The 27,389-nt window shown below is 45.6% G+C and overlaps 1 protein-coding gene across 1 annotated transcript in view; it reads right to left on the bottom strand.

The window, feature by feature from the left end:
• The window catches only part of WWC1 (WW and C2 domain containing 1), a 71,535-nt gene extending 44,408 nt beyond the window's left edge, over positions 1-27,127 (bottom strand). Inside the window, exon 1 of the mRNA XM_051631306.1 lies at positions 26,721-27,127. Within this exon, the coding sequence (XP_051487266.1) occupies positions 26,721-26,839 (119 nt within the window). The 5' untranslated portion in view covers positions 26,840-27,127. The remainder of the gene's footprint in view (positions 1-26,720) is intronic.
• Positions 27,128-27,389: the final 262 nt, after the last annotated feature.

The following is a 27,389-nucleotide window of genomic DNA, read 5'->3' as shown; positions in this document are numbered from 1 at the left end:
CTTAAACATCATCCATAGCAACACCCTAAAAATAACATATCTCAAACAACTTAGACTGCAGAACTCTTTTCAGAAGAGGTTTCCTTAGTTGCTATGGTTATTGAGCATCTCCTCAGCCTCCCAAACATTTATTTCAACTTGAATCTCCTCCTGGCTCCTAACACTCTATGCATTGGGCTACCTCTCAAATAAGCAACCCCACCATCTATCCTCAGAAATTATTTTCCAGGTTATTCTCATTTTAAACTGCTTTATTGACAATCAAGAACTCAGCAATGACCTCTACTGCTCTTTCTCCGTGACATAACAACCCTTGCACCTCATTAAGATGGTCTTCAGGCATCTGTAATTTGCCAGTTTAGATCCTCTACTTTCACATGAGTAGGTAACATCCAAATTCTTCTGTTTTCTACAGAAATCAGTCACATGCTGCCCAAGTATATTCTACACAAAGCAAATAAGGAGACACCAAAGACACCTGAAGTCATGCAACAGCCCGTACCTCAAGCATTCCAAACAAATACATTTATACTTTTCATACTAACACATTTCCATTACTCAAACAAATTCATGGAAGGATTGAGATTTATAACACACAATTTAGCACCCCACAGCCACATGGAGCATGCCGAGTACCTGTCAGTCTAACAGCTGCTTGCTTGCTCTGTCCACTTTTGAAAAGGCTTGCTTGTTTACAAGCTCAGCTTTGCACAGTGACAGTCTGTTTGCCCACACATTTCTTTTCTGTACAGATCATTTACCTCTGGAAGCAAAGAACTACTAAGTTATTTGTGAGGAGAAGACTATCAAAAACCACTTAGAAATTTTAGATCATTCCCAGAGATTAACAAACTGGTTCTGCTAGCAGGAGAGAGGCAGGAGGTCAGTCATACCTTCTTAATCACTCAAATGCAAAATTCCTGGGATAGTTGAAGGTTAAAAAGTCAGGAAATAGGAGCTGAGGCTTCTCACAACATTAATTTGCCTGCCAGCCTGTATATTCTCTGCATGCTTTCCTGAACTGATTAAGCAGAAAAGATATAAAAGAGTAAGGTACAACTTGATGAGAACAGTGCAACACTACCAAACTAAAAGCACGCATGAGTTGGAATTTAACCATGCAAGTAATTCAAATGTCTTTAGTTTTAAATAGTTGAGGTTGTTGTTAAAGTTTGCCTTCAGTTCTAGGATGAGAAGCAGCCTTGGCACCTCCACAGCCTAAATAGATTAAGTAAAACCAAGTCAGCTCTCTCTTCACTTAGAGGTTTGACTGTTCTCGAAGAAGGGGACTGGCCACTACATAGCAAGGAGTAAAGTGTCTACCAAACATCCAGACAGGGCAGTTAGACTAGTTTATTGGCATATTTGGAGATTACAAACTGGAAGGCTTGTCTCTCTTCCTACAACCTGCACTCCTACTTCTCTGCAAGGCTGCCCATAGTGTGGGTGGCAGCAGTTTACATTGGCAAGATGCCTTGAGATAAAGAGGTGTATAGCACAGAATCCTTCACCACAATACAGCTCCTATAGCAGGGGACCAGTAGCTGTCAGAAAAATATGTCTGAGATTTTGGCAATGAGGTAAGTATTGAACAATTGCTGTACCTCAGCGTTCAGGAACATGCTATCTCATGGACAGCAGCATGCAGAGACAGGCAGTGGCAGCAGAGTGAGCACTGGCTGACTCAGTGCCTTTAAGGAGAAGAGATTTATGGTTCACCCCACAATCTGACTATATCTTCACTTCATGCATGGTGGTTAGAAACCTCAGTTCTTTGAGAAGCAACACATGTTGCTATATTTCTCACCAGCATGTTCTATTGTGAAAGAGCAGTATGACAGCAAATACCTCCTACAATACTAACAGCTCCTGTGCCCTTTATTCACACACCATTTGTGGTGGGAAAAATAGGCAACTCTAGGATGGCACCATCTGTGGTCCCTAGTCTACCCAATATAGAAACCAAGCATTGCTAGTATGGAAGCTTATTTAGAAAGGGGCAAGGGAAACACAGGAGGCTGGTTTTACATGTATGTAATTTGCATGCTGCTCCCTGGTTCACCTTCTACTAGCACTGGGCTAACTGGTAACTCCACACAGCAGCTTTAGCAGGACTGCCTGCTTGCTATTCCTGCATTACAAATGTTCATATTTACTTATATAGCTATTTGGTGTTCCCAATCTGAAACAGCAATATTAGCAGGCTCTTTGTTCTGCACCACTTGCAGAACATAGTTTCAGCAAGCAGCAGGACATCACCACAGCCTCTTCCTGCTCTTTGCCCTAAGAAAGATGAGCTGCAGTCACCTAGCTTTTATGCAATACCTAGGCCAGTTCTGGAAACTTTACTTCACTGCTCTCACCTGACAGCAGCCTGTCAGCTCAGAAATCTTGTCCAGATACAGCTGAAGCCAGCTACACATAGGAAGATACCAAGTCAAACAAATTCCAGAGAGGTCTAAGTGCAGTCATCGGAGGACATGTCCTCCCCCATACCCCCATCCAAACTCAGCAGTATCAGGTACAACCAGGAGTACTTCTGGCTGCCTGTATGAATCAGAGGAGATGCTTGGTCAAGATGATCCTGCAGCAGTGGAGAACACAGAATAACAAAAAACCTTCTAGTTAAAAGATACAGAACACACACTTCCGCATAAGCATTGCCCTGAAAACTGTCATCCATGCTTATCCTTTGAGAGGGGCAAACCAAAACTATTTCAACAGACTCAGCCTTGCAGGTTAGCACAGGAGACAGCCTTTGGAAATGAATGCATGGCACATCATTTCTGCTCCAAAGAGAGAAAGACCAGGTTCCACAACACTCAGCTCATGGATGCAGTGACTGCTGAAGCACATAAGCACATAAGCAGATGGAATTCACAGTATCAGCTTTACTATCTACTCCTGCTGCTGTTAGTATCGACGTAATGCCTCCTCAGTTCCTGAAAAGTCACACTGGATAAAAATAAAACAGAAAAGACAACACAAGAACAGATATGTAGAACAACCTAGGGAGAGTAAAGATTTAGGACATGTAAAGAGTTAGAAGTGTAAGTTGAGAGCATAAAGCCACTAGGTTTAGTACCTTTTTCATCTGATGTAACAAAGCTTTGATTTGCTATGTAGTTAAGTCACAAAATAATTATTCCAAACTGTGTTTATAGAGAGAACTGTACAAAGCACAAAACATGGCTTAGTACTTCACACATCTGCAATGGAGTCAATACAAATCAACAGCTATTGAAGTCTGGTCTCTCACTTGAGGACAGCAAAAAGGAGATTTGCATCTCCTAGATTAACTGATTTACAAACAGCATTTATTTTGAATTATCTATCACTAGTATATTTTGCTAATATGAATTTGTGTTAATATAGAAGCTATAGCATCACTTGCTCTTTGCATTCCCCTTCCCCACCTACCTTACACAGTTTTAAGTCCCCTGGCAGTTCTGCCAGCTCCAAAGTGGCATGAGGAACCTGCTGAACACCTACTGGCCCAGCACTCAGCTCTGGGAAGAAAGAAAATAGACCCTCTGCATAGAGGCACAGGCTAGAGACTCAGGTCCTTCAGCTCCGTTCAGTCTAGGAGAAGGACCATGGTTTTGGTACTGTCTACTTTCACGACTCTGGAAGTGTGCCACTAAGGTGAACCCCTTCTTCATGTTCAGAACAAACGTGCATTTCATCACAGGCAAAGCCAAACATATCAGCACCATGGCATCCTGGAACTGGGATACTGCTTGTGTAGCCGTTCCCAGCCGCCAGGTCTGGATGTGGTGAGGGACATCCCTGCACACAGGGAGACTCCACAGCTACAACGTGTGTGACACCCTAAGATCTGTCCCTTCCCCCTGAAACACCAGCCCACAGCCAGCAGTCTCCTCCAGGGCCACTGTGCTCACAGGGAACCCTTTCCCTCCTCTTTGCACAGAATTTATACAGCCACAGGGAAAAATGAGTTTTCCTAAAGCTTGGTATTCCAGATTGGTTCATGAAACTGAGAAAGGGGACAGCAACTCTTGAATTCAGCACAAGTTTTGTCATACTGAGTTGCCTTGTCTCCTGACCAGGAGAAGCACTTTAGTCTTATTCAAAACTTAAAAAATTTGAGACATACCCCAGAAGCAACATGTCATTTTTCAGCATTCAAGGGAAAACTCCTTACGAACAATTCATTTTCGAAGACTGTTTACAACTCAAATATTATTGCAGGGAGTATTATCTGAGGATCTCTGTGAACACAAGCTCATGAATGCAAATGGTATCAATTGTTCAAAGAGGATGTAAGTAGAATGGCTCAGCAGTTAATTACAGGCAATAACGGATATCCTGAACACAAATTATAACTGGTTGCCAAAAAAACCAAGGTGGCATCTTCAAAGATGTGTGTGTATGTGTGAAAATGTCATCTTTCACTCTGGGGTAACTGACAGTTATTTTGCTGTAAGGTCCCTGTGGAAAGAGACTGTGTTTTGGCCTGAGGATGTTAACTTTCTACACCTAATGCACTGTACCATCATTTTTTTTTGGTGTCTGATAGACCTTTACAGAGGTACCAGGTATCAAAAGCTTTTTATTCCCCAGTTCAAAACACAAAGCATTTATTCCCACTAAGCAAAGACTCAGGAAAGGTTCCACTTGATCACTGCTGCTCACACTTTATGGTCTAGGTATGTCAGAGCCACCCCTTACATAATCCTACATTAATACCTCACTACTATTTTACTTCAGTGTATGAGGAAACAACACAGGAACCTCCTTGCAATGGAACAATCTTCCTCTTTCCAATCTAGTCTGGTGAAGGTGAGTAAAACCACCTCAGACTGTCTTTTTGACATTGCTGCAATTCTCCCATCACTATGTCTTCCTCGTACAACAGATGTGCAAAACTCATTTGCACCTGGAAAGGGTAGCATCAACTCCTCACAGCAAAGTCCACTCAGCTATTCTAAATCTCTTAGGGAGCAATAAAGCACAGTTTAAAGAAATAGACTGTCAATGGTCTTAGCATACTATCTTTGCTTTGGTGTGATGAAGCTTCTCACTGTTACCAAATTCAGCTTTCTCCATAGTCAGTCTCTTGCTCCTCCAGAGAGCCAACTCTGCTAGCAATGCCTCCAAACTTTGGGAAAAAAATAGCAACGTTATACCACTTTTTACAAAGGCCACATTTACAGCACTCTCTCTTAGGGACAAGCAACTTTTTATAAAACAAAATAACAGAGTAGCCCCCTGAGGACTAAATTCTGGTTTTGGTGATGACATGATATCCTATAGTACTGGCTATTCACTGCTGGAAGTCACAGATCTCATGAGAACAGGCAAGGCCTCCTGCACCCACATTAGGTAACTGATATACAGGTCCTTATGGGAAGACAACTAGCATTCTGCTAAGTCAAGCTGAAAGCAAGTCAGGGGTCCTGTGGAAAATTAACTCCTCAGAAACCCAGGTCTCAAACTCTGCACTGGAAAGATGTAGGTGGGTTATCATTTAATAGTCCTCTTTCCCCAGTTTTCATCATCACTGAATGTCTGGTGGTTACTGTTCTATTACTAGTGGTTTCAAGGTTTATAATTATAGCCTGCCAAAAACTTTAGCTTCAAGTCTTCAAAGGTTCAACACCTCATTCAAGCTCCTGGTTGGTATGACAGCAGACACACCAGCTTCAGTAGCACCATACTATTTGCTCCACATTTAAGAATGGAAGGAGGTGAATCACAGGAGAACAGACTACATTTCATCCTGGCCTTACAAGCTTAAAAACTTTAAAGGAAACAAAGGTACTTAATTCATTTTTATCAAGTATCATAGCAGTAAAAAGCTGGGGTTATGGCATCAAGCTCCACCAACAAGGAAGCTGGCTATCAAGTCCACCAGTTTTGAGAGAAATAGTGTTGATGCTATCCCACACTTTGCCCAGGAGCAGGCTGTGGACATGCAGATATTCTCTGGAACTCAGCTAGCCACTCACATGCCAGCCTACCCATCCTGACAGCTCTGCCACTCAACAGCACCAAATACTGCTTCCACAAGAGCATCAGAGGTGATGGCAGGACTACTCTAAAAGACACTGGCAAACACTGGAATTCCTCTCACAAAAAACACAGCACACAGGAGTAAGTTCATACAGCCATAAAGAAAAAGAGTGGTTTTTATTCTATCCTTGCCAAGAGGAAAAGAAAAAAAAAAAGTATCTGCTTCCAAAATTGCAACCCAGTCTCAGCAACTACAGTGCCCCAGTAAGTTAATCTGTATTCATACTTGGATTTCTTCAGGAATGCAGCATTTATAATTTTGCAGCACATATTCATAGTACTAAGCATCGATTCATTTTTTTTGCACTACAAGGGTTGCTTTATCTGTGCTGTGACACTTTCTTGGGACGTGCTTTGGGATTAAATGCACTCAAAATCATTAAAAAAATTGATCCATTCCTAAGCAATGCAGTTCCTTAACCTGGCTCAGCATGTGACTGTACAAGGACACGTGCTAGTATAGGGGAGGGAAGGAGAATTGTGTCAGTTCCACAGCACACAGATAGCAGCAGATGAGCCAGGCTAATGGTTTGTCACTCTCATAAAAGGCATCCCTCCCACTTTCCACCGTAGGCACTTTCCTTGCTCCTCTTCCCAGTCCAGCAGGTCTGTTCTCCCCTGTTGCACCCACCAAGCCCTCCCACAAACCACTTCCACTCAATAACACAACAGCAGTACCCAGACTTTTCTGCAAGGTGAATTTGCACTTGGGTTAGTGGGACCCAGCAGGCAACAGCATGTCAGGGACAGGTGTGTCAGGAGCAGAAGCAGCACTGGAAAAAAACCACAACTCCATTGTGATGATGATGAACTGCCTGTCTGCTCAACCAATTTCTGGGCACTGAACTCATAGATGAGCTTCATCTGCCATGGAATCATAATTAAAACTGGTCCTCTCAAGTGGCCCATCTTCTCCAGCTGCCAGACTTTGCCTTGCTACTGCCTTCAGACTCAGTATTCATTATAAATGAAGTGCATAGAAATGGTCAACTTCAGAAGCTGGCCCCTCAGATTTCCAGGCACCCTCAGCTCCTGCCAGCCCTGCTAGGGCACCGACATGCCCCACAGCCATCCAGGGGAAAGGAGCTCCAAAATCCACGACACGGAGCTGCTTGCAGGAGCTCTGTGCAGCCGCAGCACTCGCTATCAGCCCAGCACAGCCAGAGGAATGTGCTCCCTGACTGCACCTTTTCATCTCGATAAGGATTTTCAAGGTCATGTTCGCTTCCCTGTTGGCTCCTCCCTGGCTCCAGTGAAATCCCAAGCACGCAGCCCTGGGCCCTGGTGTGCGTTCCCACCCTCCACGTCTCCCGGACTCCGGCACAACCTGTCACATTCCTCCACAGCAGGAAAGCCAGCCTGGCTCCCTGGCAGCCAGCTCCCGGCCTTGGAATGCCTTGGAACGCCTCATCCAGAGCAGCAGGCGCAGCCCGCGGCACCGGCTGCTTCGCCAGCAGGCCCAGCAGTTCTGCACTGCATGGTCAGGATGACTCTGCAGTGAGGCTGGTGACCTCCACTGGATTAACACTTCTGAAGGAAATACTTCACACAAAACCAGGCTTCAGCCTGGGCCAAAGCCTGGCCAAACTCATGGACCAAGAGAAGGCCTCTGGTCATAACTCACACTGTGCACACTTCAAGCACATGGCTGCACGGACTGGTGAGCCTGTCTTCAAGGGTGCTGTGCCCAGGCTGCCTTTGGGGACTGTCCCTGTCCCTACACGCCCCAGTTCAGCCAGCCAAGCCAGCACAGCACTGGCAGCCAAGGGGAAACACTGCCGGCCAGCGTGGGGCTCAGGGGAAAAGCAGAGGTGATGGTGCCAGGCCAGGGAAGCCCCTCTCCTCCTGGCACCCTCTCTCCTCCACCCAGTAGTGACCAAGACATGGACACAACAAGTTTAAGGACACACAAACTCCTCACACCACATAAGATTTCTAGATGGCTACTGAAGAATCATACATGCTGCCCGTTTACAAAGCCAGCTAATTATACAATCTGTTAAGCATGTATGCACACACAACGGTGCTTTGAGTCATTAGGGGATGGGATTTATACTTCACTGCACGCATCTTACCCTTTGTGAGTGCGTGCCTGGATACAGCCAAAACCAACTCAAGTATCTGGAATGTCTGCAGCTCCCCGGCCGGCGCATCTGAATACAAAGCTGAGCCCTGCCAGAGTGCCGGGCTCTGTGTGACCCCAGCTGCAATATTGCTCCCCCAACATTTAAAATCCCTATTCCCTTAGCAAAGTATGGCATAATGTTTAAGCCATATTCTGAAGGTATAAAAGTGCTGTTACTGAGGAAAAAAATCAGCAGCCCAGGTGATGGGCTGTGAAGACAAAGAGCTCAATTTTGGAGGCAGCAGCTCTGCCTGCCATAGTGCAGCTGTCCCAGATTTAATCCCAGCAGAAGGGCCCTGGCACTCAGGAAGGCAGGGATCTCGGTTCCTATGGCAGCAGCCACTCCTTGACAGTCGAGCCCATGCCAGATGGAGATCCCCATCCTAAGTGTTTGCCAGACAGATAATACCACGGCACAGGAGAGCTGCTGTCTCTGCCCTTCAGTCATTTTGTCTTCATTTCCTAGTGCCTGAGTTTGCTCCCACTGCTTTGGGGCAGATGGAGTGCACCGCACTGTCCTCTCCCCGGCGCTCCCTTCCCTGCTGCACGTGGCCTCGCACAGCAGCAGCTGGCAAGGCTGGTGACAAGTGACACACAGCACAGGGCCACAGAGCTGCACAGACCTACCAGTGCTCAGCACTAGCTGGCTTCTCCTTTCATTCTTGTACTCATTAATAACATGTTCAGGTGCTTTTTGTGTAAAAATTGAGAGCAATCGCTATGTTTTTCATATATTACATTATGTATTGGCATTTATTATTTCTAAAATACTTTATTCTGCTGAGGATTTGACTTCAGCTTCCCAGATGTTCAAATATACAAGGTAACCCACGGGTGAGCTCTACTGCCTGCCCTCCCCCTCTCTTCCCCCAGTTCAAGTGGTTTCATGGAATCATAAAATTGTCAGAGTTGGAAGGGACCTCTAGAGATCACCTAGTCCAACTCCCCTGCTAGAGCAGGATCCCCTAGAGCACATTACTCAGGACTGCATCCAGGGGGGTCCTGAATATCTCCAGAGAAGGAGACTCCACACCCTCCCTGGGCAGCCTGTCCCAGTGCTCTGTCAACCTCATAGTAAAGAAGTTTTTTTCTCATTTGAATGGAACTTCCTCTGTTCCAGCTTGTGCCCACTGACCCTTGTCTTGTCACTAGAAACTACTGAAGAGTCTGGCTCCACCCTCCTTGCACCCACCCTTCAGATACTTAGAGGCACTAGTAAGGTCTCCCCTCAGCCTTCTCTTCTACAGGCTGAACAGTCCCAGCTCTCTCAGACTTTCCTCATAAGAGAGATGCTCCACACCCATCTTTGTCACCCTGTGGTGGACTCTCTCCAGCAGTTCCCTGTCTCTCTTGAACTGGGGAGCCCAGAACTGGATGCAGTTCTCCAGATGCGTCCTCACCAGGGCGGAGTAGAAGGGCAGAATGACCTCTCTTGACCTACTGGTCACACGCTTCCTTATGCACCCCAGGATTCCATTTGCCTTCTTGCTGGCAAGGGCACACTGCTGGATCATGGATAACTTACTGTCTACCAGGACCTCCCACATCCTTCTCCTCAGAACTGCTTTCCAGCAGGTCCACCTATAACCTATATTGGTGCATGGCATTCTTCCTCCCCAGGTGCAGGACCCTACATTTCCCCGTTGAATCCTCGTTAGGTTCCTCTGCCTAACTCTCCAGCCTGTCCAGGTCACACTGGATGGCAGTACAGCCCACCCCTCCCGGTTTGGTATCACCAGCAAACTTGCTGAGGATACACTCTGTCCCCTCATCCAGGTTGTTGATGATTATGTTGAACAAGACTGGACTGAGTATTGACCCCTGGGGGACTCTGCTGGGTACAGGTTTCAAACTCAACCCTGCTCCATTAATCACAACCCTCCAAGTTCTGTCACACAGCCAGCTCTCAGTCCACCTCACTGTCCACTCATCTAGCCCACACTTTCATTCCCATAGCATGGCTCCAGCCTATGGAAAAACCTAGTCCTAAGGAATCATCTACCTATACCTTATGCTGTGCATTCAAATGTATGTACATGGTACCAGATTTTCCATTTTAACTTCTATGTGTTGCTATTTAGCTGGATTATTTAATGTGAACTCCAAAACAGAAGGATTTTAAACATTTGGCGCATAAGACAAAATACTATTGAGGGAGTCTATGCAAACCACCTCTGTTCTCCTACATTTCTCTTCCTGCAAGTCAGGGGAAGCAGCATAGATCACCAACTCTGCAAGAGTTGGTGGTTTGTCTTGGAAAAGATGAGCTGGTCAAAATAAGCTCTTAAAACCTAGCAGAAAGCCTAGCAATGTACAGTAGGAAATCACATCTTTCTTTCTGTCATATCAAGCCTCAGTACCTGCTCATCCATAACAGGGTATTTTCTCTCCATTTTTAACATAAGGGATGTAACCAGAAAAAGAAGATGGTGCAGATACCCCTATGCTCTCCTCACAAAATAAGTCCTCCTTGTAGTAGAGCAACCTAGCAAACAAATCACAAGGTCTGCAGGCGCTTTAAGGTACAAGACATTTTGCTACCGAGATTTTCTTGTGGGGCATGAAATGCCCCAGGTCACCAAGGACATCAGCCAGGGCACAGCCTGCCTTTCTGGGAGGAATAGGACAAAAAGCAGCACTGCTTTCCAAAAAGCCATGCTTAAGAGCCAAGTTAATTAGCAACTCAGTTGCTGTGTTCAAGTCCTTTATATATCCACCTTGCTCACACAAGAACTGCCAAATTTGACTATTTAAATCACCACCACTGGATTTTCAAGCTAGCACCTCCACAAGGAGATTCTCACATGTCAAGAAATGTTAAATTCCAGAACAGGATGTATCTATAAATTTAGGTTGTTCTCATCTCCAGTTCCCTTAAAAGTACCTTTCACTGAAATTTAGAGACCAAGGTTCTGAAAAGTAAATAATTCAGAATCAGTCTTCTCTATGCACAATCCAAACACTGTAGGGCTGACATTGTTAGAAAGATATCCTTTTTCAGCCCACCTCAGCCATATTTTCCCTTCTTCCACCCATCCAAAAGAAAAAGAGGGGTTTTTCAAGCAGTGTAAAATACTATTTTATTCAAGATCCCTCAACAACATGTTTTTCCCATAACTACCCATTTTCATAGCTTTTATAGCTGCCAAAGGATAAGAAGCAGCCAAATGAGTAGAACTCCATTTTAAGTTTCACTCAGTGAAAACCAGTATGTGCAGCAAGTTACTTGAGGTAAAACTAAAGCAGCTGGGGTGGTGGGAAGTGTTAATGGAGCCAGACCTCTGTGGGTACACACAAATCCTGTAAGGAAGCTGAGGGCAGACACTGAGGAGTGCAGCCTGCACACACCCTGCACGCTGCTCCCCAGCCAAAGTATGCCAGGCACTGTTTATTATCAGTTGCCTGATCTAGCCTCAGCTGTAGCTTGTTTATAACTCAGTGAAGCTGTTATAATGCAACCACCACTGTTGCTCAAGGCAATTACCTAAAATATCTCAGCTATCCATTTCATCCTGTCTTTTTAAGTCAAAGTTATGTTTAATGGATCTGACATGCCTTATAGCACCGTACATCTGGTCTTAAGCAAGCCATCACGAGAACTCAGGTTTGAAATTTGCTGCTTACCTGAGCACTACTTTGCCACCAGCACCTGAATGAGATGTAACTTCCTCACTGGTATTTTTTTTTCAGGAAATAGTTTCATTGTATTTCCCATTTTATTCATTTCTATCCAAAAAGTGATCTACACCATCAATGTAGAATTCTCACTGGGTGTATTAACTTACTCCTGTCAGCTCAGCTAAATAAATTATTATCCATAGCTCAGCTTATCAAAGACCAAGCTGAAAACCTCTGGCAAATAGTACTGTTGCTCGTCTTTAAGCTAACCCATAGACTGATCCAGAGAACCAACTTGTTATCAAGTTCCAAAATCAGTGATGAAGCTGCAGAACTATTAAAAACACAGACCTACTGGCAGGAGTCTTTAAACACTCCTCCTTTCCATTATGTCCTTCATTCAATGTAATTTGAATAATTGCCAAATCAATGACATAAACAGATGCTTCTACTGTTCCAGACCAGAGAAGACAAAGGACAGTGATATTGCAGAAAGTGCAGTGCTTGAGATGAATGAAACATGACATTGAAATTCTCTCTAGCAGCATTTCTGAGAAAAACCTTGAAAGCTTTGCTAGGCTCCTGAGCAACCACATGCTGAGCAAGGCCAACACACAGGTAAAGTGGTGCCTTCAGTTATGCACAGAAAAGATACTGGGAGGACATCCAGAAAGCAGCACACACCTTTTTAGGTGTCACCTTCACGGTGTCGCAGCAGATGGAATTACAGCCCACGGTGCGGCACTGAGAAAACATCAATCTGACATTTAAGCTGTCTGCTCTGAAAGACAAACTACAACTGACACAGCTGCCTGCTGAACCCCTGCTCCCCACCCACGGTGCCAGGTAAGCACAGCACTATCCACACCAACTGCAGCTTGGGAGCAAGCCATGACTTCTAGCGGAACCATGTTCTGCAGGAAGGTCACTCCCAAAAAGTATCCCTTGGCCATTTCAACTTGCTGCAGCAGCAGAAGCTGTGCTGCTGAAAAAGAAGGAGCAGTTTTCTGTGTGCCAACTAGCTTATTGAGGATATAGATGGGCACCAGGGCTGAAGGAATGGCCACCTCCCACAGGGTAAAGGCTCAGTTGCTCCTCAGCCTGCTCACAGTAACCAGACACACCACACCTCACACAGCTGTTCCCCTGTCCACGCCCCAACTGCTTGATGGGCAAAGCATCCACCATAGAAAGCCAAGAATGCACCACTGGGTGTTCAGTTTAAGGTCTGGGATTGTTTACCCCAATTTTGTCCTTTCTATGGTATTAAACCAATTCATATTCTTCAAGTACCCAGTGCTGCGTTTTCACCCCCTTATGCGACTCACCACCAGCTCAGACACGCTGATGCTCTGACAGGGCAGACAATAACCAATTCTCAGTGCTCGCTGTAGGAACAATAACTTTTCAGTTACCTGGAAACATTATTTCAAATCAACCAAAGTACAGCTTTGCACAGCAGAGCCCCCAAACACCAAAGGGAAATCACCTCTGCTAAATGCCTCCCTGATCACAACACAAGACAGTAACAGGGAATCCAGATCACCAAGAAGAACCTACCTGTGATCAAGTGAGAAAAACAAGCAAACAGGACTAAAAGGGCAATTTGTTACACCCGTGCAGCCAGAGAAATGCATATATAGTCCTTAGTGAATCGAGTGCACTGCTGTCTTCTTGTTCAGTTGAATCAAAGCCTCCCAGAAGTGGGCTGTGACAAAACAGGAGCAGGAAAGCTAAATCAGACAACACAGCCTTCAAAGAGAGACTAACCTCAGTGGGGAGAAAAGAACATGAGAACTTTTCTGGCTTTTCCCATCGAGCAAGGATCCACTTTATATTCTTCCCAATGCAAAACTGATGTGCCAAGGAGAAAAAGCTCCCAAAGCTACAAAAAGGAGCTACTCCAAAATGTGTTGTCAGGAGCACCAGGGGAGAGAAGAGTAAGCAACACTGTAATGGTCCAGACAGAAAAATAAACCACAGCTTTCCCAAAGGCTAAACAGAGAATCTAGGTTGATATAACTGACCAGGGCAGGCACAGAGCATGTAACACAATGGCATGGCAAGTCCCAAGCTTACCTTATCACAGCAGTATTAGAGGCATATGTTGAACTGTTTTTCGTCAGTTGCTGTCCCATTTGCAGAGTGTCACTTAGTTCAATGACTGAAGAGAAAGATAAACCAGTTGCATCACCCCACCCTGCCCAGAAACTCTGCATGGTCACAGAGCACTCACCAACCATAACAACCCGAGCTGCAGGAACAGTTACTCTACAGCAGTATTTTTGCCCATTTGTGATGCTGAAAGGTGTATATTTAGTCTATAATACATTAAAGCTTTTGAAGACCAGAAGCATCAGTAACAGTGCATTCATTTTAATTTTTTGAGTGTTCTATGAAGAACTGAGGCTATGCCCTTCAAAGGTGATTCACCTCACTTGTACAAAGGCTACTTATTTCACACATCAGCACTCCAGGCTCCTATTACTTACTGCCTCTTTTCTTACCTACAGGATATGAAAGTTTAGACGAAGGTATTTGACATTAAAATCAGTTGAGAAAAACATCCCAACAAGTTTCCAAGTCTACTGGCTTTTCTTAGCATGGTAAGCTTTACAATATTCTTGCAAGTCTCCACTTCACCTGTTGCATTCAAGATCCACTAATTATCCTAATTGTATAATGCCCAAAGCACACCAAAAATCTTTTAATAGAGTAAAAATTAGTGTATCAGATCTGTTACACTACCCAGCCTGGAGAAGCATTAGAGCCTTTGGACATCTCATTTCAGCAAGAGGTTATTTAGCTCTAGAGTAAAGTATTTAATCACTAAAGGATTTGCAAATTACACATGAATATGCATGCAGCACTTCTCACCATGACATAAATCCTATTGTATATTTATGAATGGATTGCTTTGCCTCCAGCTTCTACATGTATATAAACACAGGTTTTAATCTTCAATTCCTTCCTCACTCCCTCCCTTCTTTTTAAGGAGTTGCTTAAACAAATTTGCATATTTTGAATCTATTATCTACAGTGTATTTCTTGCCTTTTTTTTTTTAAACGCTGTAAACCTCCTTCTCCCATCAGGCAAAATGCTTACTTTAGGAGAGGCCTTACAGACCCTGTAAGCATAGTCATAAGAGAATGAAGCAACAGTGTTATACAGCTCATGAGAGAAACTAAATGCAACCATCACTGGAAAAAGGAGCGAGCATCAGAGCTGGGAACACAAAGGCATCAAATGACAGGTCAATGGCTTGCCCTCAACTGCAAAGACACCAGCTAAGGGGAAGTAAACCCTCCATAAACATCTAGGAAGCAACATAAATAATAAAACTCATATTGTAAAATCCTTAATTCATACTGTCCTAGCTCCATTATTCCCTACACCTTTCATCAGGTATCTAGGCTGGTCACAAAACAGCATTTCAGCCTGACCGCAACAATACATTTGGTAAGAAGCACTACACTGTCATTCAGAGAGGTGTTGCCACACATTTGCCCAGCTCCTCCAGCCAGGGAGGAAATTCACACAATAATGCCTTTAAGAGTCATTGTTATAATTATTTAACTTAGGTTATTTCCCTGCAAATCCATACCGTAATAAATCTGATTGCCAAGAAACTTTCCAGCATGCAGCACTCCATCAGAAGCAAGTGTCACAAGTAGATTTCCAATTACAGCTGTGAATTACCACGTGGACTGTTCTCAGTTTTGTTCCTGCACAGCAAAACTCTAAACACTGAGGAGTTAACTGCACCAGCTGCCTTCCTCTTTCCAAGACCTGGTGTCACTTGGCTCTGTTCAGAAAATGGGAGCAGCCGTGGAGTCCCAGCCACCATCTTGCTGCCTTGCAGTAGAGAGCACAAGGGCTCTGGCAGCAGCCACAGAGACATGATGGGACATAGCCTGACAAGACCAAGACCTCCCACCCCCAAATAGTCACTGCCTGTTCACATGTCTAAACCAGGCTGTGAACTGTGGCATGTTCAGCTGCAGTCATGTCTGCCCCCAATAAGAAAGGGAACTTTTCCCAATGGGAAGAACCACAATAGCATCCGACTCGAAATCCATGGTGACCCTACTAGAAAGGACCATCAGCCCATCTAAGCTACTGAAGATACAACACAACTTACCAGAGCTACCATCCAAAACTGAAGGAGCCCATGTGTGGGAGGCAGACTGAAAACAAACCAGGAAGCACTATGGGGTATTAGCCACAAACTAATGGACAAATAGAGAATAAAGATGAGAAAATTCAACACAGAAGAACATTTGCTTTAGGGCTAAGAGTGGCATTTACAAAGGAGGTGTGAGAACAAGCCTGAGTGGAGGACTCTGTATGACCAGTTCAGCTGAAAACTCTGTCTTTGCAAACTGATATTTTTATCCATGGCATTTACCAAAGCCAGGTTCCTTAGCCACATCCCCCTGCCTTTCCACCCAGACATTCTTCTCCTAAAAGGAAATCTCAAAAGGAAGTGAGTAGTGCCTAAGCAGCAGAAGAGGCCAGGCAAGCAAACAACATGTGCTTTAAGAAAATATTTGCATGCAGGTTATGCTTCCTTTAGTGTCAAAGACCATGATGGCAGATACATTCTATACTAAATTACCAATGAGCCAGTTGCATGAGAAATTAGCAATGCCACAGTCTATGAATAATTAACACATGACATATGAGAATATCTCTGCCTTTATTCAGAATTATAGACCATTTCAACTAATAAGATAGCACATTGATATTTGATAGCGTGGATTTAAGTTAAAACTGGAAGATTCTGCATTTGAATATAAAAAGCAAAGAATAGAAAAGTTAGGAAGTCTAAGAAAGCTTGCAAAAGCTTGGTGTCACAGAAAGCCATGGGACATGGTTGCAGCCACAACACTTCACTCTCCTGTGTATATAGGTTACAGTAAGACAGAATAACACTCAGGACTCTAAGGAAATCCCTTTACCAGACAAATTTGCCTATGTCTAAAATACCTGAAAACTTACTTTTTGAGAAGCAGCTGTTGAACAGCCTGAAGTCTTCTAAATGTGTCCATGTAAAAATTAAAGAGTCAGTGACCCATCAAGGCAGCAGATCTTTCAGTGTGAAATACTTTCTTATTTGTTGGATGCTGCTCTCCCAAGAGAATTTCACTCCTCTCACAAAGTGAAATACTTCTTACGCTGCAAGATTAGTGCATCAGTTAAACAATCTGTTGCCTTGATGGGTCACTGACTATTTAATTCTTATGTGGACACATGCTAGTGACATAAGACAAGACAAGCTGCAAGTCTGGCTTATTGCCTTGCTGGCTAACAAGCTATTTAGGTTAGCTGGATGAACAGATAACTTAAAGGAATTTCAGAAAAACCTAAAAAAGTGGGTGAACTGACAACTGAGGTGGAGAGAGATCAGATGTTGGAAAATCTTGAATAATACACTGAACAGAAGAGTTTAACCTCCTTATTCTCTGCAGGGTTAACACACATCACTGATCAAATACACCGAAGCATCACTATGGACATGATCCAACAAAGAAGTCTGTTCAAAGTGCTGACCATGCCATAACTCTGCAATAGAAAGATGTTACTCATGTTAAGGATTTTTTTAAACCAAATTCAATATGAAAAGCTCATCTGGAACACTATATTCAGTACAGGTCATCCTAATTTAGATAAGCCTTAACATACTATCTTTAAGATACTTTCTTGTAATACCAGGCTCTCCCTTGAGAAAAGTTTCCATCCCTGCTCCACAGGAATTGATTCAGAGCAACAGCACCAATGAAGCTGCATCATTAGCATCACTCCACTAGTTATAGGGAACATCTGAAAAAATCCTAAAAAACAACACAGAAGCTGCTGCAACATCTGAGACCTTCCAAAGGAAGAAGGTCTCTCGCTAGCTGAGCCCCTCCCTTCTCAACAAAACATCAAGTGTCATAAAGCAGCAACCAGAAGACTGAACCAAAGTCACATCAGATGCTGAGGAACAGAAGTGGCATCATTCAGAACAAAGGTTAGGTCTGAAGAGCAAAAGCCTGTATGAAGAGCACTGCAACAATTTATCAGCTGTTAAAAACTAGAGCAGCATCACTAATTGAGCACAGACCTTACTCTGAGTACACTGTTGCAGTAGAACTTGCAGATCCCAGGTGAGCAACACAAGATGCAAAGCAGAGCACACATGTGCTGCTGCAGCAATCCTAGCAAACCCCAGGAGCCCTATGGAGCAGGCAGCAAATGTCCCCTCAGGAAAAGCATCTCTGGGCAGCTTTAGACTGCTATGGTCCGCTACTGCAACGCAGGCAAGGAGTAGCCTACCCACACCTGCAAGCAGCCCAGGACAAGAGCTGCCCCATTCCCAGGATGCTGCCTGCTTCCCCACTCCCACTCACAGACCAAGTCTTTCCTTGCCTTTCAGCAGCTCAGAGCGAGACAATTCTACCAACTGAGTATGAGAAACCACCTCCCCAAAGCGTTCCTGGGAGCTCCTCTCTAGCCTCAATCAGACTGAACAACCTAGGGTCACCAAGACAGGACACCAACCTGAGGTACTTCACAGTAAACAGACTAGATAATTTGAGGAGCTGCACCACATGTGACAGCCAAATACTTTCCATTATCATCCCCACCCAAATTCTCTGAGATAATTTGGATTAGCTGCTCAAAAACATACTCCATCTTTCAAACAAATCAACTACAAGAATTTCAAGTGTTCAGGATGAAGCTGTCAGTGAGATACTCTTCCAGTTCACTCAGGGGTTAGATGCCATGGTCCACAAGACTGCTGCTGCCAGCCTGTGTGCCAACCTGCCTGATCCCCTTAAAGAACATCCCCCAGGATTCATGCACTGGGTAATCTGGAGGCTGAATAGGCAAGGGGACAGTCTGCACAGCTGAGCCAACAGCATGTCTTCTTGCAGCTGTAGACGTCCAGCTGCCACATGAAATCCAAAGTTGTGCCAGGCACAAGCAAAACTAAATGCAGTGTTATCCACAGCACAGATGTGCTGAATCTGAAACTGTGAAGCACAGCTTCACAGAGCAGTTCTGGGGCTACCTGTGTTTTCCTGCAGTGCTCTGAGGGTCCAGAAGATTACGTTGACCACTGCTGTTCCTCTGCAGGCCATCCTCCTAGTGGTAGGGTTGTGAGGGATGAAATAGCAGAATGCTCTCTCCTTAGCACAGGAATATCCTCATACACAGTACAAGACTATTAAGGCATAAGTCACATATGAGAAATCTGCAAGTTGGTGCAGGGTCATTTAAGCAGTAGTTTCACTTACATTTTAGTTCAAAATCATTATGTGACCACCTTACATCTCAACTCTGCATAGAGCAGATATGAATGACTGCCTCCTGCAAATCAATACTGTTTATTGCATGCTTTAAATCAATAAAGCTTTCCTCCACAGAGTAAACTCATCTAAAACAGTGATTAGGCACCTGAGTAGAACTAAATAGTTTCACTGAACAATACCATTAGTCCTGAAACATCAGCTTGACATCCCAGCCAGAAAGCACTTTGTCAGAACTAATTAATCCCCACAGCATCTCTTCAAGATTGAGAAAGCAATTCATCTGCTTTTTAAACGTGTTGGGTTCTTATGTTGCAGAACATTGTGGCTGGGGAGGAAGCTGTAAGTACCAGCATAAACAGAGAACAAACCAAGCCAGAAGAATCCATCCAAAAGCATGAAAAAGCAGAGAACACTGACAGCTGTAGAATTTGGCTTCTTTGCATCTTCCTGTTACACACCAAGCCTCCTGTGACTATCCAGAGAGTCTTCCAGATGCCACCTGACTGGATGAGTGGCAGTGAAAAGCGGTTATTATTCTTCTGGGAGCAGTTTTGTCTTTTGTTTGTCCAGCTAACTATCTACGCATGTGCTTAAAAGGAAGGGGGGAGCAGTAACCTCAGGCTCTGTGAACAAGAACTCCGGGTTTTATTTGAGCAGTTAAAGTTAAGTCCTCATTACCACAAGCAAAGCATGTAACCTTACTAAACAGGTCTCATGAATGGCAACCAGCCAGCATAAAAAGTATTTCTCTCCAAAGTGGTCAATCTACATAGCTCATATCTATGTATGTAGTAGCACTAGTCTACGTAACCCCACCTGACTTGGCTTAGCTGCTGTCACCCTCCTTTATTCAGTTGTTTTTTTCAGCTAACACTTGCCCTGCTGGGGGGGCACTCAAGGCAATCAACTTCAGACAGCAGGGAGAACACCAGCAAGGCTTTCCCAAGCCAGCTGTATGATCTCTCCCCCTTTTTGAGAAAGACTTGAAGCTCTCCCATACTTCGTACAACTGAGTGTTAAGTCAGGCCCAGCACATTTCAATCGTGGCAGACAAGGAGCTCAGCAGAGTCTCCAGAAGGTGTGGGGCGGTGGTGCTCCTCAGCATGCAGAGCAGAGTGCAAGGCTGGCCATGGCAGTGTGCAGTCACCTCAGGGGCACAGAATAGCAATCATTTACTGATAAATTCCTCCAGTAACTGAGATAAGAGACCAGTCTGAAAAGGCAGGTCAGTGACAGAACCACCCTCAACTAGCACACATCACTTCTTTACGTACAAGTTATTTAATCAGGCTTTTTTTGACAATTCTTCCCGTATCTTCCAGTAAATTGTCTGGCACAAGCTACAGTAATTTAAATCAATTCAGACATGAAAAAGTTTGCTGCAAACTCATCTTCCCATAACTGTGCTAGCTATGAAGACACCAGTGTGAATTTACACCTTTAGGATAGTCTACACCACTACTGGGGGTAGGGTAGAGTAGTTTCAGCAAGTGAAAATCCTGTCTGTAAAACTCAGTCAGAAATCATGGGGCAAAACTAAGGACCTCCAGCTCTGGGAACACCTCCCTGGCTGGTGTGGCAAAGAGCCTGACCAGGTCAAGTCCCTGGGGACAGTTTCACAAGTGCACCCTCAGCAGCACTCCCCGACTGCCACCAGAGCCAGCCCCACTTCACACCTCCTGGCCTCCTGCTCAGCCCCACCTGTGCCAGCACAACTTTCCACACAAGAATAGTCAACCTGCATCAACTGTTTCTGTATCACAGAATCACAGTACATTAGGGGTTGGAAGGGACCTCTGAAGATCATCGAGTCCAACCCCTCTGCCAGAGTAGGACCAAAAAAAAAAAACAACCCCCTAGGACAGATCTATAAATAAAATAAAATAACATTTTTTAGCCAGACAAGTTTCTGGACATCACTCCCTGCACCAACATGGAATTTCATTCTGGCAGCAGCAGAAGTTTAAGGTGCCCCACAGCAAGCACCACCCAGCACCGGCCCCAGGTGCCCAACACAGCAGCCACCTCTCATCTGCCATACCCACATCTTCTGGGATTTACTAGTCAATCTGCTGCCGTTCCACTGCATGGAGAACACGATAACTACTTCAATATGAAAATATATGACCTACATTGGAATGAAACTGTTGATTCCCTTTCCAACTAAGTTTCCAGTCCATGCCAATGTCACTAACTTCACAAACCATCAGTCTCTGAGGAAAAATTAAAGGACTGATCTTGTGAGCAAGATGACCTTGCCAGAGCAGAAGACGAAGCTCAACCTGCGTATTTCTAAACAATGTGATTTACAGAAATTTCTTCAAAAGCAATTCTGATCTTTTAAGACTCAGAATTCCCCGAGATGTATTAAAAAGCTGCTGAGCTACACAAAGATTTACATTTTTCATTGTTTTTCATGTTCCACAGGGAATAAGATAAAATGATGTTTTTAGTAGTTCTAAAGTCACTGCCAACATCCTCTGCCACTACACACGTGCACATCACATCTCTAGCATCAATGCCCTTGTTAAAAAGCATCATACCTGTTGCTTCCAGCCACCCTCCTCAGTGGGAAGTGCATTTGCACAAGTGAGGAAGCACACTGGCTGTGACGGCAGCCCCTGCCGTCTCGAAAGCCATCCACACATCCCACTGCTGGTTAGTCTGAGTCTCAGGAAAAAAAAAAACAAGCAAACAATAACGGTTTGATTTTTCATAACTGAAGAGATCTGATTGACTTTGGCTCCAACACACTTTTTTTCAAATACCGGTGCAGCCATGCTAATTCATTTTGAAAGACTGTTAATAATAATAATTAAAAAAACCATCAAGTACCATATATTAGCACTTACATAAACAAATTAATTTTCATTTACCGTGGGGAGAAAAGATTTTAAAAACAGCACAAGTCCTACACATTAAGACACCTGTTCCCAGAGATGGTGCTTAGATGACTGTAAAGACTGCATTTCTGTCACTCACTTCTGTACTCATGGAAAACAGTTATTAACAGCTTCTGTGGGCACACACTGAACTGCCTGTTCTTTATAAAATAATCTGCTATTTTGAGGGACGTAAACATGAGAGCGCAGCAGATTCACATACATATGACAGGGTGTTTGGCTAGCTAGCAGTAAAGAAAGGCAACAGCAGGCATCAAACTAGCAGCCTTCAGCTGCATGACCTATGCTGCTGCCAGTGATGAAAGAAAAAACCTACGGGAGATAAATGCTCCCTCTCTGAGAATTTTCCCCTCTTCTTACACTTACTGATTTTCACCTACAGAAAAGCACAGCTCCTTTTATTCTTGCTGCTTTTCATTGCTCTCCCTTCTTCCAGCTCTTTTATTTTAGAAAACTCCCACATTTAAGTTAGCTATATTTATCTTTATTCCAGTGATTACAGTTATGCTATAGGCAAACAATCCAAGTAGTGGATGTTACATGTGAAATTTCAGCATGATGCTCACATTTCTTAATCTTTAATACAGAAAGTCTGGAGATCACATGTGCGGAGGAGACTGGGGATGAAAAGCTTCAAGATCAGAATAATGCTGAGGAGACAAAATACTTTGTAGTATTTCACATCAAGCCTAGAAGACAGACCTAGAAGAGCATGGCTATATGATTGTGCTCTCTGTATGACATGCCTAGCTTTTCTTAAGATCCTCAAGCTCTGCAAACCTGAATCTTCCTAGAAAATCAGTTGCCCTAACTACTTCAAAAGCACAAAGCTTTCTTCATGTGACAGCATACATTGGCACATATTGGCCATGAGTCCTGGCAAATATCTTCCCTAATTTTCTTACCAAAGCTCTGCTTTGTAGGTTGAGGCTGGAAAAGTCTCCATATGGAATAGGAAGGGATTTCAGGGAGGAACTGCAGAATCTAGGCTTTCATTTAATAAACATCTCCAATCCTTTACATCACTTAAGGCTTGAAGAAATGAAGGGCCACCAACTGAGGTGCTGCTGTCTCCCAAAACTGAAAACATCTGCTGCTCTTTAGCAGCTTCACCAAGCGTAAGCTAGAAGTGCTCCTATTTCACTAGCTTTCATTCTCACCAGGAGCCCAGGGACTGGGGTAAAACAAGAAACTCAGACAGCTCCATCTAAAGTAACAGGGGAGAAAACTGCTTACATGACCATGCCAGGAGAAGTATGTGAACAAAAATATTGGAGAGTGAGACAGGTTATCAGGTATCTCCAAATCCTCAGAGCAATCGAGAAGCTGCTGGGTTGAAAGGAAAGGAGAAGAGAGAAAAAAACCTGTCCTCTGCCAAGATAGTTAAGAATGAAAGCAGAGGTTCTCCTAAAACCAGCAGAAAGAACCCAAGGACAACACACCCACCTGAACCCAGATATCCCTCATGTCTGAGAAAAGCAGAACTCTCATTTGGAGCACTCTGTTGGTGCAATTCCTGATCAGCAATATGTTTAAGAACATGCAGCAGCTGCTGCTAATGTTCCTGAGGCACCATTCTTATTTTCAGCACATGCACCCTCTGTGTTAAGAAAGCGGCTGGGACAAGTCTCCAGGGTTTTATCAAACAGTATGTACCACTGCATACCTAAAAGATCATGACTGCTTTTAAAACTAGGAATGACAAATTTCCTCCCCTAGTTCAGGAAGGGCTGATCTCCCATTACACTGTATGCAAATCCTGAACTATCTAATTTCAAACAAATTTACAAAGTAAAGGCAGCTTTCCTTCTACACAAGGAAAAGCACAGTAGGATTTCCAACCCCCGTCACTAGAACTGCCTTACAGTTTTTGAACACAAAATTCTTGAGTAGAGGGTACCTTGATTCTTTTCTGCTACACCATACCACGAGTACAGTAATAGTTAAGTCACAACATTTTTCAGATTATTTAGCCTTAGATTTCCCAAAATGCTTTAATGTCCACAGGCTTCCTAGGACTGCCTTGAAGTCTAGTATAGCCTTAAAAGGCATGAGGTTAAGAGTGCCCTTGACATGCAGTTGCTTCAATTAAGATTGCAGGCATCTGAACGCCACCAAGTCAGCTTTACAGGAGAGTGAGATGCCACTAGGTGCCAGTGACTTCCTGCTGACAAAGTCTAATGGCCCCCTCTTCAACAGCCCATCTGCAGGACTGCTATCATGTTACAGGAGAGCTGCAAAACCACCAGCCCTACCAGCTTCAGCAGCCCAGCTTTTGATTTCAAATAGTCCAAGGCTGGGTTGAGGTCCCACCTTACACCCCTAATCGCCCCCTTCCTGCTGCCTACACCCCCCTGCATGCCCACAACCAGACCTGCTTCCCTAGCAGGCAGTTAAACCCACCTCAGATCGACTACAAACCTGACACCAACTGCTGCCACAAAGACAATGGGCAAGCCCATGCCCTGAAGCTAGATGATATCCCTGCTCATGTTTATTTCCACTAAATTAAGCTAGAATGAAAGATTTAGGGATGGTTTAAAAACTTGTGCCCCCTATCTTTAGCTACCAGTTGCTGCTCCTTGAATAAACTGATCGAGTATTACAAAAGCAGAGTCTCACTGACAAGCAACCGCATTTAAGAGTGAGCACTAAGACATATCTGTCCCTCCACATCACTCAAACTTGCAGTTTTACAGCCATGTTCCCTATTATCTATTGCTTTTTGCTGGATAAAAGACAGCATGTACAAGCATAGCACAAAGAGAGCACAAAGCAGACTCCTAGCTGCAGCAATTTTAAAGATGACTTGTAATAGGCTAGGCTTTCGAATACTTAACATAACATACACTGATAAAGTTCAATGATCAGTGCATAAAACCATGACTTGAGATGATCAGAAACTTCCCACCAGCTGGTTTTCCACAGACAGTGGTAATCAGCTGAAAGAGAAGTTTATTTCCTGTATGTCATAGCAGGATTTCAAGTCATTGAAGCACATGGTCCCCCAGGTGATGGGTAAATGTTGTGTCACATAGCTGTTCTAGTGTTGGACCAATAAACTCCCCAAAAACCTTGAGGGTTTTCGGGGGGAGTGTCCAATATAGCCTGCTTCCTTGGTAGCACTACTGGCAGATGACTCAGATGCCAGGCTCACCAGGGCCATGTGTATTCAGGTGTACTTCTATGTGCACAACAAACACGCCGTGTGATACCAGCTACCAGTGCATGTTTGAGTACTTTCCTTTAGCAGCAGGGAACAGGCAATGGTTCTGTGACAGCTCAGTACACATGCATAAATAAGGCACCTGTTTACCCATTTCTGACATTATTTAATTACTAACCAAGGACTTGAGGGAATTTTTACGTCAGTATTAGACTTATTAGATTTCGCACTTGTCTTCATTCTCTGTAATAAAGATGCCAGGAAAGCATTCCTAATTTAAGGTAGTAGCAACTTTTCCAAAGGTTAAAAACACACCTTGAAACAACTGTATTACTAGCCCTGTGTTACAACCACACTACTGAAACAGAAACCAGTTCCAAACTCCCAGCTGACAGCAGGTTACATTTGTGTACAGTATACACAAGGATTATTCCTGGAATGCAGAACACTCCTTGAAATTTTGTAAAACTGGACAATTATTCACTTCCATGCTTCACAAAAACAAGCATCTAAGTAGCACTGGAGAGAGGTCGAAGTACTGACATCCCACCACCAATGGAAGCCCCCTTCAAGGAATTCATCACTGAGACAAGGAAAACTATTTCAGAAATCACACCAGCTGCCCCATTACAAGAACACTCACTGTCAGATGGTGAAAACGCTTAAAATCTATCAACAACAAACTGCATATTCAGATTGCTGGGATTTCCAGCTGATCGAGATGGATCTTTGGGGTACAGTGTCCAGGAACTTCAACTAGCAGAGCATTACATGTGAAATTTAGAAACTTCTGATTTCAACAGCAATCCAGTCATTCCTGCCTGCTCAACTACTGTGTGCTGGCTTCCTGCCTCAAGCATGGAACTAGAGCATGCTAGGGCAGAGTGCTGCCTGGAAAACGACCCGACTCTTGAACAGGAGACTGTTCCCTGTTTCTTTTACACTTACAGCGAGGAATACTGGAAGAGAACAAGGAGGAGGAGGCACAAGGAGATTGCTGGGCAGCAGAAGGCAGAGAGGGACGATCAGAAAGGCACCCTTGAAGCTTGTGACCTCAGTCATGGCCACGCTCACCAGGGTGACAGAGCAGCCCGCTGCGGTGGGCACGGCGCGGGGCAGGACGCCCCGACAGCCCCGACTCCCCCGCCCGGGTGAGGCGGGCGGGCTCCGGCCCCACGAGAGCCGAGGCCAGCCCGGGCAGCGCGGAGCCTGGGGAGGGGAGAGGAGGCGGGTGGGATGATGCGAAAGCAGGAGAACACAACAGCCAAGCTCGCTGACCTCCCTCCATCCCGCACCTCCCGAGCGGCAGGCAGGTGCCCAACTCCCAGCCAGGGCCAAGGGGAACGAAGCGACCGCCCTGCCCCGCCCTCCGCGGAGCCGCACGGGAGCCGGGAGCTGGGAGCCAGGAGCCGGGAGCCCGGGGGTGGCCGCAGCTCCCGACCGGGCAACTTGGGGAAGAGGCCGGGCCCGGCCGCGGAGCCGCGCGGCGGGCTCAGCGCTGCCCGCGGGGTCACGGGCCCGCGGGAGGGGAGCAGGGGGTCCCGGAGCGCCGTTCCCCGCCTCCCCGCCCCACCTGTCGCGGGGGTCGACCCAGCTGGTGGTGCGGCTGCCGTGGTCGATGTAGTACACCTTCCCGTCGTAGTCCCGCGCCTCCTCCCAGCCCTCGGGCAGCGGCAGCTCTTTCCGCGGCATCGTCCCCACCGCCGGCCGCGCTGCCCCATCCACCGCTCGGCTCCGCGCCGGGGCCGGCCCCGGGGCAGGGCCGGGCCGGGCCTCCCCTCCCGCGGGCAGCGAGGAGCTGTGCGGGGGCCGCGCCGGCCCAGCCGCGCAGGAGCCGCCGGGTTCGCCTCACATGCCGGTCCCGCGGCGGGGGGCGGAGCCGACTGAGGCGGGCCGAGGCGGCGGCCGGCCCCGCAGCGCGGCGGGGGGCGGTGCCGGGGGAGGGCGGCGGGAGAGCCGCGGGTGAGCCCTGCGGCGCGGGAGGCCCCGGCCCGCCCGGCCCCTCACGCCTCCATTTCCTGCTGCCCCGGCGGGTCCCGGGGCGGCCCCGGGCGGGAAAGGCCCCGCCCCCCGGGCAGCACCGCCGCCGCGCGCCCCAGAGCGCCCCCTGCGGGCGGGGAGGGAGGGGGGCTGGGAGGCGGGCTGGGGGGGGCGAGGCCGAACCGCAGGGGTGCGGGGTTGCGGTGCCAAGAGGTGGCCGGAAACACAGAGCAGGGGCTGCTCGGGGCCCCCGAGGAGAACG

The sequence above is a fragment of the Apus apus genome, chromosome 13 (genome assembly GCF_020740795.1).
Source record: "Apus apus isolate bApuApu2 chromosome 13, bApuApu2.pri.cur, whole genome shotgun sequence".
Classification (NCBI taxonomy): Eukaryota; Metazoa; Chordata; class Aves; order Apodiformes; family Apodidae; genus Apus; species Apus apus.
Note: the sequence above shows the minus strand (reverse complement) of the source record. Positions and strands in the feature narration are given on the sequence as shown.